This window comes from Drosophila tropicalis, unplaced genomic scaffold (genome assembly GCF_018151085.1).
Source record: "Drosophila tropicalis isolate 14030-0801.00 unplaced genomic scaffold, ASM1815108v1 contig_158, whole genome shotgun sequence".
Classification (NCBI taxonomy): Eukaryota; Metazoa; Arthropoda; class Insecta; order Diptera; family Drosophilidae; genus Drosophila; species Drosophila tropicalis.
In genome coordinates this window covers 1,475,292-1,490,313 of record NW_027172602.1, presented here as the reverse complement: position 1 = coordinate 1,490,313, position 15,022 = coordinate 1,475,292, and the positions used below count along the sequence as shown (strand labels likewise).

The 15,022-nt window shown below is 39.5% G+C and overlaps 2 protein-coding genes across 3 annotated transcripts; both read left to right on the top strand.

Annotated features, from left to right (window-relative positions):
• The first annotated feature begins 328 nt into the window (after positions 1–328).
• Positions 329–7,774, top strand: LOC137587407 (uncharacterized). Of its 2 annotated transcripts, XM_068303813.1 has the most exons (5): positions 329–700; positions 781–869; positions 3,887–4,078; positions 6,319–6,615; positions 6,679–7,774. In XM_068303813.1, exons 3-5 carry the CDS (start codon positions 4,034–4,036, stop codon positions 7,519–7,521), a joined length of 1,185 nt encoding a protein of 394 aa, XP_068159914.1. In that variant the 5' UTR covers positions 329–700; positions 781–869; positions 3,887–4,033; the 3' UTR covers positions 7,522–7,774. The 2 variants fall into 2 exon arrangements, with proteins under 2 accessions (XP_068159914.1, XP_068159913.1); XM_068303812.1 differs by lacking the exon at positions 781–869.
• Positions 7,775–8,100: 326 nt separating this feature from the next.
• Pp2C1 (protein phosphatase 2C) lies at positions 8,101–14,870 on the top strand. Its single transcript, XM_068303811.1, is given in 4 exon segments — positions 8,101–10,130; positions 10,674–11,121; positions 11,183–11,357; positions 11,359–14,870. Coding segments are annotated over 4 exon segments (4,536 nt in total). The 5' UTR covers positions 8,101–9,094; the 3' UTR covers positions 14,236–14,870.
• Positions 14,871–15,022: the final 152 nt, after the last annotated feature.

Genomic DNA, 15,022 nt, shown 5'->3' with positions numbered 1-15,022 from the left:
CAGAGAGATAGAGAGAGAGGAAGAGAGAGAGCTCCTTTTGTTTTTGTTATTGTTTAGTGGGGGAAAACATTTTTATCTAAATTTAAAAAATTAGAAACAAAAAAAAAAAACAGAAAAATGCAAAAGAGAGCAACGACAGCTGAAAATCCCAAAAGAAGGCGAAGAAAAGCCACCAGCAGCCCATGCCCAAGCCCCCCGACTATACAACACACACACACACACATACATTTAGACCTATGTATATGTAGTTGTATAGATGCCAGTGTTGCCGACGTTACCTATAAAAAGAAAGCGCGTTCGCTTTCGGCGCTCACTCTACTCTGGTCACTGCTACCAAGTAAAACGCAAGAGAAGAAAATCGCAAAAGAAAACGGGACTAAAGAAATTTCTTGTTTTTTTTTTTTGTTTGGTTTGTTTGTGCATTGTAATCAACAACTACAAAAACAACAAATACAAAAACATTAAAAGGAAATGTTGTGAAAGAGATTCTGTAAAAAAAGAAGAAGAAGAACAAATAGAAGAATAAAAACATTTATAAATTTATAAATAGCCTAAGCCACCTAAACAAAGTGCTCCAAAAAGTGAGTGGAAAATCTGCAAAACGAAAAAGCAAACACCTTCAAACACAAAAGCAAATTAATTCCAGCCTTAGCTGCATAACGGTTATTAGCCGCAAGGATATCTACTACTACTACAAAAAGTGAGTGCCGAATTCGAAACGCCATTTTATGTGTGTCTGAAGTAATCAACCGTTACTTTGTATATGTACTTACCCTTCAGTACCAAATGTCGCCGGGGACAAAATCGCCACATATTCCGAACTACTGACGTCGACAGAAAAAAATTCTGCCAGCGCATTTCATGCTGAGGTTAGCCGAAGGCACCCGAACGAGCTAATGTCGTCATTGTACATACATATATATATACACTTGCTCTCATATCTCTGCGTACACCCATGAAAATTTCTGTATTTCAAGTTTGACCATTAATAGCCCTCAGTATAAACAAGATATCGCATTTTTTCTTTTTCTTTTTTTTTTTTTTAATTATTAAACTTAATATTTAATACCATTTCTTGGCATCGATTCTACAAGTTTGCGGGTATCCTCGATGGTTATTTTACACCATTCCTCCATAATAACCTCTTTTAGCATGTTTTTCGAGGTAATATTGTGTTCCCGGATCCTGCGCTCCAATAAATCCCATAGATGCTCTATGGGATTCAAGTCCGGTGATTGGGGGGGCGTAGGCAACTGCTTTTTAACATTATAGAGGAGCCATAGCTTCACATTATGAGCTGTGTGCTTCGGATCATTATCCTGTTGAAAGTAAAAATCATCCGCAATCTGCAATTTTTCGGCACTCTGCTTTAAATTTTGATCCAAAATAGCCATATAGTCTTTGTGATCCATAGTAGACTCGATAAAAGTAAGGTTTCCAACACCACCAGCCGCCATACACCCCCAAACCATTACTCCTCCTCCTCCATGTTTCACTGTTGGAACCAAATTTTCTTTCTCGAAGGCTGCTCCTCTTTTTCTCCATATCATTTTCTTCCCCTTGATGCCAAATATGCAGAACTTGCTCTCATCTGAAAATATGACTTTGTTCCAGAAGCTAGTCGGCTTGGTAATGTGCTCATTGGCGAAGTCCATACGCTTAACTTTGTTTGCCTTTGATATGTGTGGTTTCCTACGGGCAACTCTTCCATTATACCCCGCTCCCTTCCAAATGCGGCGAACTGTTTGATCGGACACTGTTTTGTGGAAGCGTTCCGCAACTTCAAGACTTCCTTGATGGGCAGTAATCCTTGGATTTGGAGGCACCAGCTGAACAATTCGCTTCTTCTCCCTCTCTGTCAGCAACGAAGGACGGCCAGATCGGGGCTTTGATGCTATAGAGCCTGTTGAAACGTAGTTGTCGTATACTCTCTGACAAGAGAAATGAGTTCTGCCAACTAATCGTCCGATTTCTCGCCAGGATTTGCCCTCCAAACGAAATTTTAAAATTAATTTGCGCTCTTCAACACAAATTTCTTTTCCTTTGGTCTCCATGATACAACGCGTGCCGAAAAGTGAAAAAATGTGCTTGCAAGTTTCCGAGAAAATATTTAACGAAAATAAGAAGCCGGAAAAGTTAACGGTAATCGCCAATTCCCTCATTGTACGCAGAATTCTACGTACATATGTACGCAGACTTTTGGAAAGTCATTTTTTGTTATGTTTTTTTTTCTATTGGTTAAATATTGCTTAAGATTTTTGTTTTGATAAAAGAAATGGTATTAAATATTAAGTTTAATAATTAAAAAAACAAAAAGAAAAAGAAAAAATTCGATATCTTGTTTATACTGAGGGCTATTAATGGTCAAACTTGAAATACAGAAATTTTCTTGGGTGTACGCAGAGATATGAGAGCATTTGAAAAAAAAAAAATTGGAAGAAGTAAAGCATGATGATTTTTGTCTACGCCAATTCACTTCGTTCGTCAGTGCATTGTTGTTATTGTTTTTTCCAATCTGCGCGCATCGCTTTGTACTTTTCGTTTCTTTGTTCATTCGCGATTGAATTTCGTAGGAACAGGAACTGTTGAATTTTTTCAAATTCAGTGTATACAGTAATAAAGGTAAGTGTTATTAAAATATTATGAAGTTTTCATTCCCTAATCAATTTTGTTCTTTTTAGAATCCATCCAAAATCCGATTCCGGATGAGCATTGGTTGGCACAAGCCAAAAGAAGTAAAGCAATAAAAAACTTAAGAAAAATGTAAATATACATAAATATTTAAATTTAATGTAATATATTTAAGAATAAAAAAAAACAAATTTAAATGAATATATATGTTATTAAATAAAAACTAATGCGTGTTAAAAACCAAATCAAGTCAAGTTTTTATTTATTTTTGGGAAAATGCGGGGATATTCCATCGACAATGTCGCCGCAATGTCGATTGTAAATCCGAGGTATAATTTCGCTGGGACATTGCGTCGACATGTCGCCGCTAATTCGATTGAAAAATCAACCACTATTTTGCTGGGACATTCCGTCGACATGTCGCCGCAAGTTCCGTTGAACACACGAGCCACTTTGTTATTCGTCTTCAGAGGAAATTCCGGCGATATGTCGCCGAAAAATCGATAGAATGTCCGAGGCGCTAGGACACACAATGTTAAATGTCGCCGCAAATTTGTATGGCATGTCCCCTGAAATTCCGAGGCGACATCTGAAAAATTGCCTCGGATTTTCAGAGGAATTTGCGGCGACCGATACTGAAGGGTACATACATACAAACACCTACCTAAATACATATGTATAAAGGTAGTAACAAAATTGTAGCAAATTCCGGTTGGCATTTTTTTTTTGTTTGTTTCTTTTTTTAGGTCGCTTTGGGGTCGCGCATGCGCAAAGTTCAGGTCTAACGGTTGCTTGACTTACATTTTCTCCATCTTTCATATACTTTTCTTGATTTGCTTTAGTAACTAATTTGTGTTTAACAGAACGTGTTGTAAGCCAAATTTCCCACACACACACAAACACATAGAACATTTGTAAATCATATCAATATACATAGACTGAAAACCTAAGCTACAACTTCTACAGACCAAAAAAAGACCCTTTTTAATGAAACAATTAGCCATTTAAAATGAAACTACCTGTTGATTTTACTATAATTATAATGCTTATATCCAGATCTTTTTGCATATTAACTACATACTAAATGATGCTTTAATTGACATTATCTTCTCAGTTATAACAGTATTTAGAAATGCCGAAATTAATGCTCAAATTACCGAGAATGGACAATTAAAACTTTAAGCTAATTGAATTTGAAGTTAAAAACAAATTGTTACAAAAATCCCCAAAACAAATTATGTGTTTTTTTTTGCAGGCAAAACAAACAAAAAAAAAAAAAAAACAAGCAAAAAGAATCAAAGGGGTAGCGAATTCCACATTCTCTCTCAGTTTCGATCTACGGTATAAATAACTCAAACTGCAAAATTCAAAAGATCAAGCGACCAGCAACAGCCACAACAATATGACAGATGTATCCCATGAGTTAGGAGCCCTGCGCTTTGTGGTGGTAAGTATCCTTAAACAAATTTCGAAAGAATTTCACTCATAAAAAAATCTTAAGAAAATAATTATCAAACCTGATATCACAATAATCTGTCCAAAGATCCCAAAATAATTTGCCCATGAAAATGGAATTTCATGTGGAATGTTAAGAGAGAGATAGATAGAGAGGAGTGAAAAAAAAACATTAAAACAAAACAATATTTTTATATATTTTTGAAAATGAATATTTAAGCTTTTTCCTCATTTTTTAACTCGTGCGACAAATGCCAAAAACCACAACGCCAACAAAAAGCGAAACATACTGAAATATCTGATTAAAATTCATTAAATCGAAATGACATCAAGTTTTCAAACAAACAACAAAAAAAAAAAAAAAATAAAATCATCTTTTATGTATATAATATAAGAAATGTTATGTTGCTTTTGTTTTAATTTGTCGCCACATGAATTGCCAAAAATAATATATGTACATATGTATAAAGATAAAAAAAAAAAAAAATTAAAACGACAAAAGACAAATAAAAATAAAAAAAAAAAGGAAGAAAAAACGTATAGAAAGAAAATTTCGCACAAAAACTCAAGTAGATCAAAACACGGAAAAATTCTTGGCAATGACCATCGTTCGAGTTGAAATAGCCATTTGGCTATAAGTATGTATGTACATACATACATAAAAGTATATACATATATGTATATAACTGAAACATGCATACATACATATGTACATATGTATATGTATATATAGGTATATAGTAAAGATCGACAAAATGCGCAGACGACGACAATTTGCGACAGTGACAGTGACAACTTCGGCGCCAACAAACAGCTGCAGTTCAAAAAAAAAAGAAACATACATCCAAGAATTTCATACGACAAATATATCATTATTATCATGAAGATTATATTATATACTATACCCTAATAGATATGTATGTATGTGTACATGTGTATATCCTAATCAAGTCGAAAAGATTGAAACAAATTGTTCACTAATTTCCAGTTTCTTTTTGTGTTTTTGAAATTTTTCATTTATGTTATCACTCACATGTTTTGATCGGTAGAGCTTACTTGTGGGGGGGCGGTGTTGGTAGGGGGTGGCAGGGGGCATGTATGATTTTTCCCATTATTGTTAAGAAATGTGTATAATTTCAATAGACATTTTATGTATGTATGTTTCCCAGACTTTCACCAATTTTACTTGTTAGTTGGGTTCAATTCGGTTGGGGTTTTCTTTTTTTTTGGTTTGGTTTGGGTTGATTTTTAGATTGGTTTGATTCATTGTCAACTCTTTCAAAGAAATCATGTGTGTGAAGAAGATACTTTTGTATCTATTAGATACATAGAGTATACATAGTGACAAGGGAGAGACAGAGAGAGAGAGATAGAGAAATAGATAAAGAGACTTTGCTTTTGGCAAACATTTCATTCATCACCTCAATCAGGATTTTATTTCGATTTATTTATATGAATGAATTTCGCGCATTGATTGAAGAAATCTTTTCATTTCGTTTTTGGGTTATTGATCAAAGAAACCAATTTCGTCATTGACTTTGGCGGCAAGGCAAAAGAAAAATTATAATTTGCCAAAAAAGAAAAAAAAAAATCATAAATGTTGTTTTCATTCATGTGTCCATAAAGTCTTCACTCTTCACGTTAAACTAAATAAAATAAATAACAAATATAAACGGCTGCGGCCACGACTGCGGTTGAGGCTGTGACTGTAGCTATTTGCTGTTGTTGTCTTGTGAAGGTCATTGTTAGTCCCAGTCAGCACCCCCAACAACGGCTCTTTCCCCTCTTCCGGTCATTTTTTCGTTATTTATGGCCACGACATTTGCAAATTCCTTTGGCTGGCTCATTTCTAAAACATCTTGCATTTATTTGATGAAATATTACACAAAATGTACAACTGATGTTATTTAATTGTAGCTAATTAATTTTCACATTTTGAATTTAAAAACAAAAAATCACTTTTAACGTTTTTTTTTTTTTTTTTGCCACACTGTTTTGCAATTCGGCAGTCCTGCCAACATTTTATCCTAAAGAGTAATTCCAGTAATAGTTTATTAGTAGAATCTAATCTACAATCTACAATCAATATTATAAGTTTTATTCAAGTTATTAACTTTAAAACTTGAACTAAAACTTTCTTTGGCTTCTTCACAATTCTTCTTCGGATTAATTTGAACAACTTTCACTTCATTTATTTCATTTAACTTTATTGTATAATTATTGCGTTTACAGGACTCTCCATTGTCCTCCAAGGTAGCAATGTTCAACAATCAGGCTACACAGCATAAGCAATCGCAGTTGCTAAATCCATTCTCACAAGATGGACGTGCCTCATCGCCTAAGCCGAGCTTCTCCAAGGATCAATATGGTAAACCATTGGCCGGCAGTCTTACTGAAATGCGTGGTCAAAAGGCCAATATACATGTGATGAAGGAAATGTTGGAACTATGCCAAATCATTAATTCCGAAGGCTACGATGTTAAAGATGAACCCACCATGCGGGTGATCCCCTTCGGCGAGCTCTTCAACGTGAGTTACTTAGTGCAACGAATTCGGATTTAATTATGATTAACTCACTTTTTTTTATTATAGATTTACAACTATATATCAGACAAGGTGGTGGGTATATTGCTCCGTGCCCGCAAACACAAATTGGTCGACTTTGAGGGCGAAATGTTGTATCAGCGTCGCGATGATGATGTACCCGTTTTTCTGCTGAAACCTATTAAGGAAATCCGAAAGGAAATGGATGCCAAAATTGAGGATATCAAACGGGCTGCCAGTCCGGCACCGCCGCAATCTACATCGGTGCTGCTGGATCGTAGTGCCCACGAGCAGAATTTAAAAGTTCTACAGGAGCAGCAGCGCGTATCCAAGTCGCGGACACCATCGCCAGCCGTTAAATCGAAAAACAAATCCAAATCGCCATCGCCTGCTGGTACATCTGCGGCTGGAACTACAGCAACAACAACTAAAGGAAGCGGAAGTGGAGAGGGCAAACCACCAGTGGCTCCCGCAACCGTGTCCGCTGCTCCTAGTCCTACACCCACTACCGTTGTTGCCAAAACCGAAGAAACAACACCAAGCGCAGAGCCTACACCGGAACCTTCCCCAGTGGTAGCAGATGCAGCTCCTATTCCGGTCGATGAGGCCAAGACCGAGCAGAGTCATAATGCAGAGCCCCAGGGCGAGCAGACTCCCGTAGTTGAGCCCCAATCAGAGCCAAAACCAGAAACAGCTTCATTACCCAACCCTAGCCCAATTTCAGCTCCAGAGCAAGTTTCTGAACCACAGACAAGCGCAGAATTGCCCACAATTGTAATTGAAGCCTCAGCTGTGTTTGTGCGCACAGTCAGTGTGGATCCCGAATCCTCTCCCTCCTCTAATCCAGAAACAACCACAGCTCCAGCTCCAGTTCCTGCCGATAGTGCTTAAGCGTTGTTGTGAACCGAGGAAGATTGGGCATGAGGTTGTTTAAAGAGAACTCGCAACTACTAAAGCAGCTGCTTTAAATTTTTGTAGTAGTTTAGTTTAAAGCAATTAGATTAACTTAAAATTAGGACTTAATTATGTAACAAAGCAGAAGACAAACAAAAGTCGGCCAAAAACCAATGGCGGCAATACATATATATTTATTTTAATACAGCTCTAAGCAAACAGTAAAATGCAATATATGTATAAACACAGTATTACAAAACATAAATTTTATTTACATTTGAAAGATTGCAACATCCAATTTATTAAATCGTTTGGAAGTTCCTACCGCCGGCACTTTTCAAAACCAAAAAAGGCCGCCAAAAAAGTTATCGAGACAATTCGTGCTCCGATAATATCGATTAACCGATTGGTTTTGCTCCGATAATGTCGATTAACCGATTGGTTTTGCTCCGATAATGTCGATTAACCGATTGGCGATTTCGCCCTCAGTTTCTAGGGCTGCAAAACCATCGATGATTTTCCAGCCCTTCCAGTTTCGCCGTTTAACTTGGCTTGCGTCTGTGTGTTTCTCTGTCTCCGTCATTTCACTTCATTCGTTTCGTTTGGTTTTTTTCTGTTATTAAAAAGTTTGACGTGAATTTTGTTGTTTGTGTGTGCTCCATTTATTGCTCCAAAAATAAAAAAAAAAATTGAAATACGTATTTTCGTAGAAGTTGATTGGAGAAAATGCTGAAAAACAACAGCAGCAAAAGCCACAGAGTCAAAAAGAGAGAACGACGCTGCAACGACAACAACAACAGCAATTCGAACGCGATTTAAAAAATAGGCGCAGAGTGTGAAACAAGTTTTGTGCTAGTTTTCCCCCATTTTTGTTTTATATTTTGTTCTTTAACATCCAATAAAAAAAAAAAAAAAAACTAAGGGGAAAAGACACTAAACAACTGATATCTAAATAGGACCACCCGCAGCGCCACTCCTCGCGCTCCTTGGGAATAATAAACACAAGGTGAAACTGCAAGACCGCCTGCCCGCCCGCAGCTGGCATTGACTCTACTGGGGCAGCCCCCCCCCTTAAACCTCATATACAGTTGATTAGGTACACACATATATACATACACACAAAATCTACAATATTTATTTTGGAACGAGAGAAAAAGAAAAAAAAATAACAAAAATAAAACAAAATCAGTCCAGTTCAAAGTTTTCGTATTTTGTTGGCAAAGAGGAAGAAGAGGAAACAAAAAGCAATTTGGCGGCACACACACACAAACAGGCAGACATACAAATACGCAGAAGAAGAAGAAGCAGTAGCAAAGTGACAAACACACGCCCAGCAAACAAAAGAATCGAATTCGCATGGTCATCTCTCTCTAGCACACTGCCCAGACACGGGAGTACAAACGCAAAGAGTGAGACAACTAGTGTGTGCTACTGCTGTATGTCATCAGCAGAAATTACAACACTGCAAGTGAAAGACGATTAACAAGCAAAAACAACAACAACTACTGGAGGAAGCTAAAGAAGAAGACGACGGCGACGGTTAAGAAGAGGAAGAGAGAACATAAACAAAATGCAGACGGCAAGCAGTGGCAGCAACAACACCAGCAGCAGCACCAATATTAACAAAAAATGCCTTATTAAAACGGCAATTGAAAGGATTGTGGTACATATTGAAGAAACCAAAACCGAAACACTAGAAGTACACCAAAAGGAGGAGCAGCCGCAGCAAGAGCTCGAACAGGATGTAACCAATGTGGAATATGATATCATAAACTATACTTCGCCACCTCCACCACCACAGCGGCCAGCATCGTCTTTATCATCATCATCATCTGTTACTAGTATACCTCGAATAGCCGTTACCTCACCACGTCCTCGCCAACGCAGCAAACAGAATTCATCATCACAATATCACGCTGTGGGTCAACGCTGTTCTCGCCTCAACAATAACAGCAGCAACAATAACTCAGTTCTTGTTGAGGTGGGAGCAACATCGTCCCACAGCCCAAATATTGGTGTAGCAGCGGAATCTGTTGCAGCCCTTACAGAAGAGGAGCATGCTGGGCAAACGGAAGAGGTAGATAGACCACCAAAAATTTTACGTTGCCTTGAAGTGGATACTTCAGCAGAGGATCAACCCACTCGTTCTCGTGGTGGTGGAGGTGCAGTACACAGTCGTCTAAAAAAACCACAGGCCACTGTTCAAGCTAGATCAACAGCAGCAGCTGCAGCAACAACAGCACCAGCATCTGTCGTTGGTAGTAATCATCTTCCCAATCCCAATCGCCATGCTTCACCTTCACCATGCTCCACACTGGGTGTTAATATGCGAGTCACTGGCCAATGCAGTCAAGGTGGACGTAAATACATGGAGGATCAATTCTCTGTGGCGTATCAGGAGTCACCGCTAACCCATGAACTGGAATATGCTTTTTTCGGCATCTACGATGGACATGGTGGCAATGAGGCTGCGCTATTTGCCAAAGAGCATTTAATGCTAGAAATTGTGAAGCAGAAGCAATTCTGGTCGGACAATGATGAAGATGTATTGCGAGCCATACGTGAGGGTTACATTGCTACACATTTTGCTATGTGGCGGGAACAAGGTAAGTTGAATTTAAGAGCGGATTATCATTATGATTAGATTGATTTGATTAATTGATAAAAACGATTAATGGCAACAATCCTAGAATTTGGTCACACATACATACATACATGCATAGTTATCTACATGTGTAAAATCTCAAATAGCAATAGTTGGAATTGAAAATAACTGAATATATATTATTATATTTCATTATAATTGCTGCATGTGTATTGTTTGAATTATGCAATGCGCAATCTATGCGATGACTCAACAATCGCTTCAATGCCCATCACTATTGTCTCGTCACACCTACACACACACATGCAGTAATCTAAAATGTTAGTGGAATATTCCCAGGCTTGCCACTTTGTCGCAAAGTGGCAACTCTTTGCATTAGTTGAAAAGAGATGACAGTACTGTCGTATCGCCCGCCCCGTATGCGCCATAAAAAGGCGTTTCAAAATTTTATAATGGCGCGCGCACAGTGGGTCGTATGTGTGTGTGTGTGTTTAATTGTTCCATTTTTTAATTTATGATTTTAATCCATCTATTTCTATCGCAGAAAAGTGGCCACGTACTGCTAATGGCCATTTAAGTACAGCTGGAACAACTGCCACAATAGCATTTATGCGACGAGAAAAGATCTATATTGGTCATGTGGGCGATTCGGGGATTGTTCTTGGTTATCAAAAGAAAAATGAGAGACATTGGAGAGCTAAACAATTGACCACAGATCACAAACCCGAATCGGCAGCCGAGAAAGCACGGATTCAACGAGCTGGTGGTAATGTGGCCATTAAATCGGGAGTACCGCGCGTTGTTTGGAATCGTCCGCGAGATCCGATGCACCGTGGACCCATCAAACGACGAACACTAGTCGACGATATACCATTTTTAGCTGTTGCCCGATCGTTGGGCGATCTATGGAGTTATAATTCAAGATTTAAGGAATTTGTTGTTAGCCCTGATCCCGATGTTAAGGTTGTTAAAATAGATCCAAAAACATTTAGGTAAGATTCTAGAGCAATTCCAATTTACATATATTTAACGATGAAATTTTTTTCGTCACAGATGCCTTATCTTCGGCACCGATGGCCTGTGGAATGTGGTTACTCCAAAGGAGGCGGTGGACAGTGTTCGGAAAAAGCATCTAATTGGTGAAATTCTCAATGAACAGGATGTTATGAATCCAAGCAAGGCATTGGTAGATCAAGCTTTAAAAACATGGGCAGCCAAAAAGATGAGGGGCAGACAATACATCTGTCGTAACTGTGATACTAACCCCAGCTACATCTAATAGTTCGCAATCCTCTAATGGCGTCAGTGAAGTCGATATGGACATGTTTCTAGAGGCTGAGGATCAGGCGGATATTGATGAAGATGACGAGATGGACGAGGACGAAAGGCTAGACAGAGAGAATAGTTGTCCCGTTGAGCTATGCATTGAGGAAGAAGAATATGTTCATGATACTCCATACAGTGCCTTGGCAAAGCGTCATTTGCCCCCGGAGCCATACCGCAATTTCGATTATTATGGCGTGGACGAAGATGTCGCCGAAGTCTGTGGCGAGGATAATAACAACGACGATGACGACGATGAAGAGGAAGAGGAGTCGGAGGTCGATGATGAAGGCATTGCGGTTAATGCCACTAATTGTGATGGTGCAGCAGCTATCGTAACGGTAGCTGCAACGACAATGGAAGTATATGATGGTCAACGTATGCAACAAAGTCTAGCCATTCATAGGAAATTGTGCCGCAGATCCATTGTACCCACTCAAAACCCTTCATCCAATACACCTAGGGCTTCAGTGCTTCCCGAAGAGCGACAAGCTGAAAAAGAACAAGAGCGAGCAATGGAACTAGAAGCTGAACATAACTTAAGTATATTTTCAGATACCAGCATTGACCGCAGCGCCATCTATGACAATGCATCCTCCACTTCAAGTTCGGTAACCAGCAGTTCGAGAGTTCAATTGGTTAGAGCAGATTTGGATCATAGCTTTAGCAGTTATGTAGCTAATAATGGAACTGCTGTTAGCACAGACTTTAGTTTTGCCGAATCATACAACAGCCTGCTCAATGAACAGGAACAAGAGGCTCGCAATAGGTCGGAGGCGGCTGCTGCCGCAGCAGCTCCTTCCTCGGCAACAGGAGGTAATGCAGCAAATGGTGGAGGAAGTACAGGTGTTGGAGTTGATGTTCATAGGATGCATGAGATTATACAGGAGCAACAGCTCTATCAGCAGCAGGAGGGCTACTCCCTAACGCAGCTGGAGACGCGAAGCGAGCAGCTCCAATTGCAGCAACACCAGCAGCAGCAGCAAGAACAGCAGAGCAACTGGACCCAACCTGGTGAACTACTCGAATTGAATGCATTGTTGCAACAGGAACGCGAAGAAGAAGAACAGGTGGCACGTGAACAAATGATGGAGGCCACCAGCAGCTCGAGTCGTGGAGAATTTCGCTATACAGCTGATTGGAGTAATAGTAGTACATCAATGCAATTACCGGGTAAACAAGATAATGATTTAGCAGCAGAGAAGCCCGACCAAATATCCAAGGAGCAATCTAAAGAACACCAACAACAAAAATCATATGTAGAGTCAAACAATCCGCAACAATCGGCACCCGATCCCCCCACTCCCCCCACACTGCAGGACAATGAGGTTAGCTCTACCCTGTCTGCCACTCCAGAACCAACACCCATACATGCCTCCACTTCGGCAGCTCAGCAATTCCAAGAGACAGTTGCCGAAATCCGCAAAGAGGATGCTGACGCTGTACATTATATCTTTGAGCAAATTCAAAAGTTGCAACAGGTTGACTGCACTGCCGTAGCCGCCGCACCCAACGTTGGTGAGGCGCTAGAGCGTGCCAATGCTTTGGCTGGCAGTCAATCAGTTCCACTCATTCGGCAAATGCGTCGCTATCGCAATGTACCCAATGAAAATCACCAGCATATGCAGACACGACGACGCCATCAAATCTTTAAGAGCAGCAAGGCTAAATCCTTTATCACCACCAGTGCGGCGGCAATTGTGGCTTACAGCGAACGCGAGCAAATTGAGGCCAGAGAAGAATCTGACGCTGACAACAGAGTGAAATCAGATGCAGTGGTAGGCGGCACAAAAGCCAGAGCTGGTTCTACCTCCACAGGCAACAACAGCAAATGCAATGAAAATGGCAATGTCAATAGTGACGGTAGTTCCTCAACCTCAGTAAATCGACGGCGAATTGTCAATGTGGGGGCCACTTCCGCCTCAACGTCAGCCTCCTCATCCAGTATGGTAATGACGCGGCGTAGTCATAGCCTGATTAATACAGGAGTGAGTAAACGTCAACTAAGAAGTAGCATCTGCAATTTAGGCAATCTCGACTTGACAAAGCGAACTCTGCGCACTAGAAATGTACCAGCTGCAGTGGCATCAACAACATCCTCATCCTCATCGCGGTCACCTGCAGCTTCATCCAGCACCAGCAACCGTGCAAACAACTCTTTTGTCTCTGGAGTTGCCAACACGACGACAACGCCAACACCAGCGCCAACACCACCAACGCAATCAAATACAGCCACAACGACCCCTGCCAATTCCAGTACCAGTTCACGTCGCTTGAAACGAATCAAAGAAGAAGAACGTGAACAGAGACGCAGTCTAAGGCGCACCACCCTAAGTGCCAGCCAATTGAGTGCTCGACACCATCATCAGCTACACCTTCCTCATCATCAACTCAATGGTAACAGCAGTGCTGGCAGCGGCCAATTTGGTAGATCTTCTCGATTGCAACCATGCAGTGGTAGTGCAATATCTGCTCGTCCTCCGCCCTCACCGAAGAAGCTTAATGGTGCTGTTCCCACTCTAGCCATTGGCACAAGAGCCTACACAGCTGCCCTAGCCGCAGCAGCCGATCATTTGAATAAACGTTGGTCTCTGCGCAGCAGCAGTAGCAGTCATCCTAATCAGAACTCTTCTGGCGGCGGCGCTACCAACTCAATAGGATCATCCTCCTCCTCGTCTTTGGGTGGAAATAGTCTTATGTCTGCCATTTCCTGTTATAGTCCACGAAATCGTAATAGTAATAATACAACATCATCAGCAGCAGGAACAACGCGCAGGCGCTGATACTGTCCAGGAGAAGGTTGGCTGTTACGTCTTTGCCTTCTCTTCAGCTTTTGAGAACAAAAACACCAACAAAACAAATTCCAAGTACAAATACAAAAACAAAAAACTACAAAAAGAAAAAACATCAAAAACAACAAAAAAAAAATCATAATTAGTAATTAGTTTTGGACACAAAAATTAACACACACACATACATAACTACAAATTCGTTTGTAATGTACATAGAAAATGTTAATATATAGACAGATATAAACACACATATATATATATATATATATATATATATATATATATATTTATATCTCAACAATAAACTAAAATTCATAGTCTAGTAATTTATGGCAATAAGTTTATACGAGTTTATGCTTACAATTTTTTTTTTAGTGTGTCAATGCAAGCTAACCACAAATCGACATTGATCGAAATCAGCTTTATTTTCCGTCTGTCTGCCTCTCAAATTATCCCGCCTTTGTCATGGAGAAATTTTAAAAGTTACAGAAAAAGTATTTATTTTTATAATTGTAAGTTTTAATTGTTTAAGTTTTATCAAGAGATGCTAATAATTGTTAAAAAAAAAAAACAACCATAAATCAACATTTTTTTTTTTTAATTTTCAAATATATGTATATCTTTTACTTGCGTCGTATTATTTAGCGATTAATCACGCGACCCAAATTTCGGGAAACTAGAGAATCCTTCCCCATAGAGACCTTATGTGATATTTTTACCCCCTTAAAACTAGGAGAGCTTACTATCTTAAAGCCAGCCCCTCTAAGTACAAAAATTA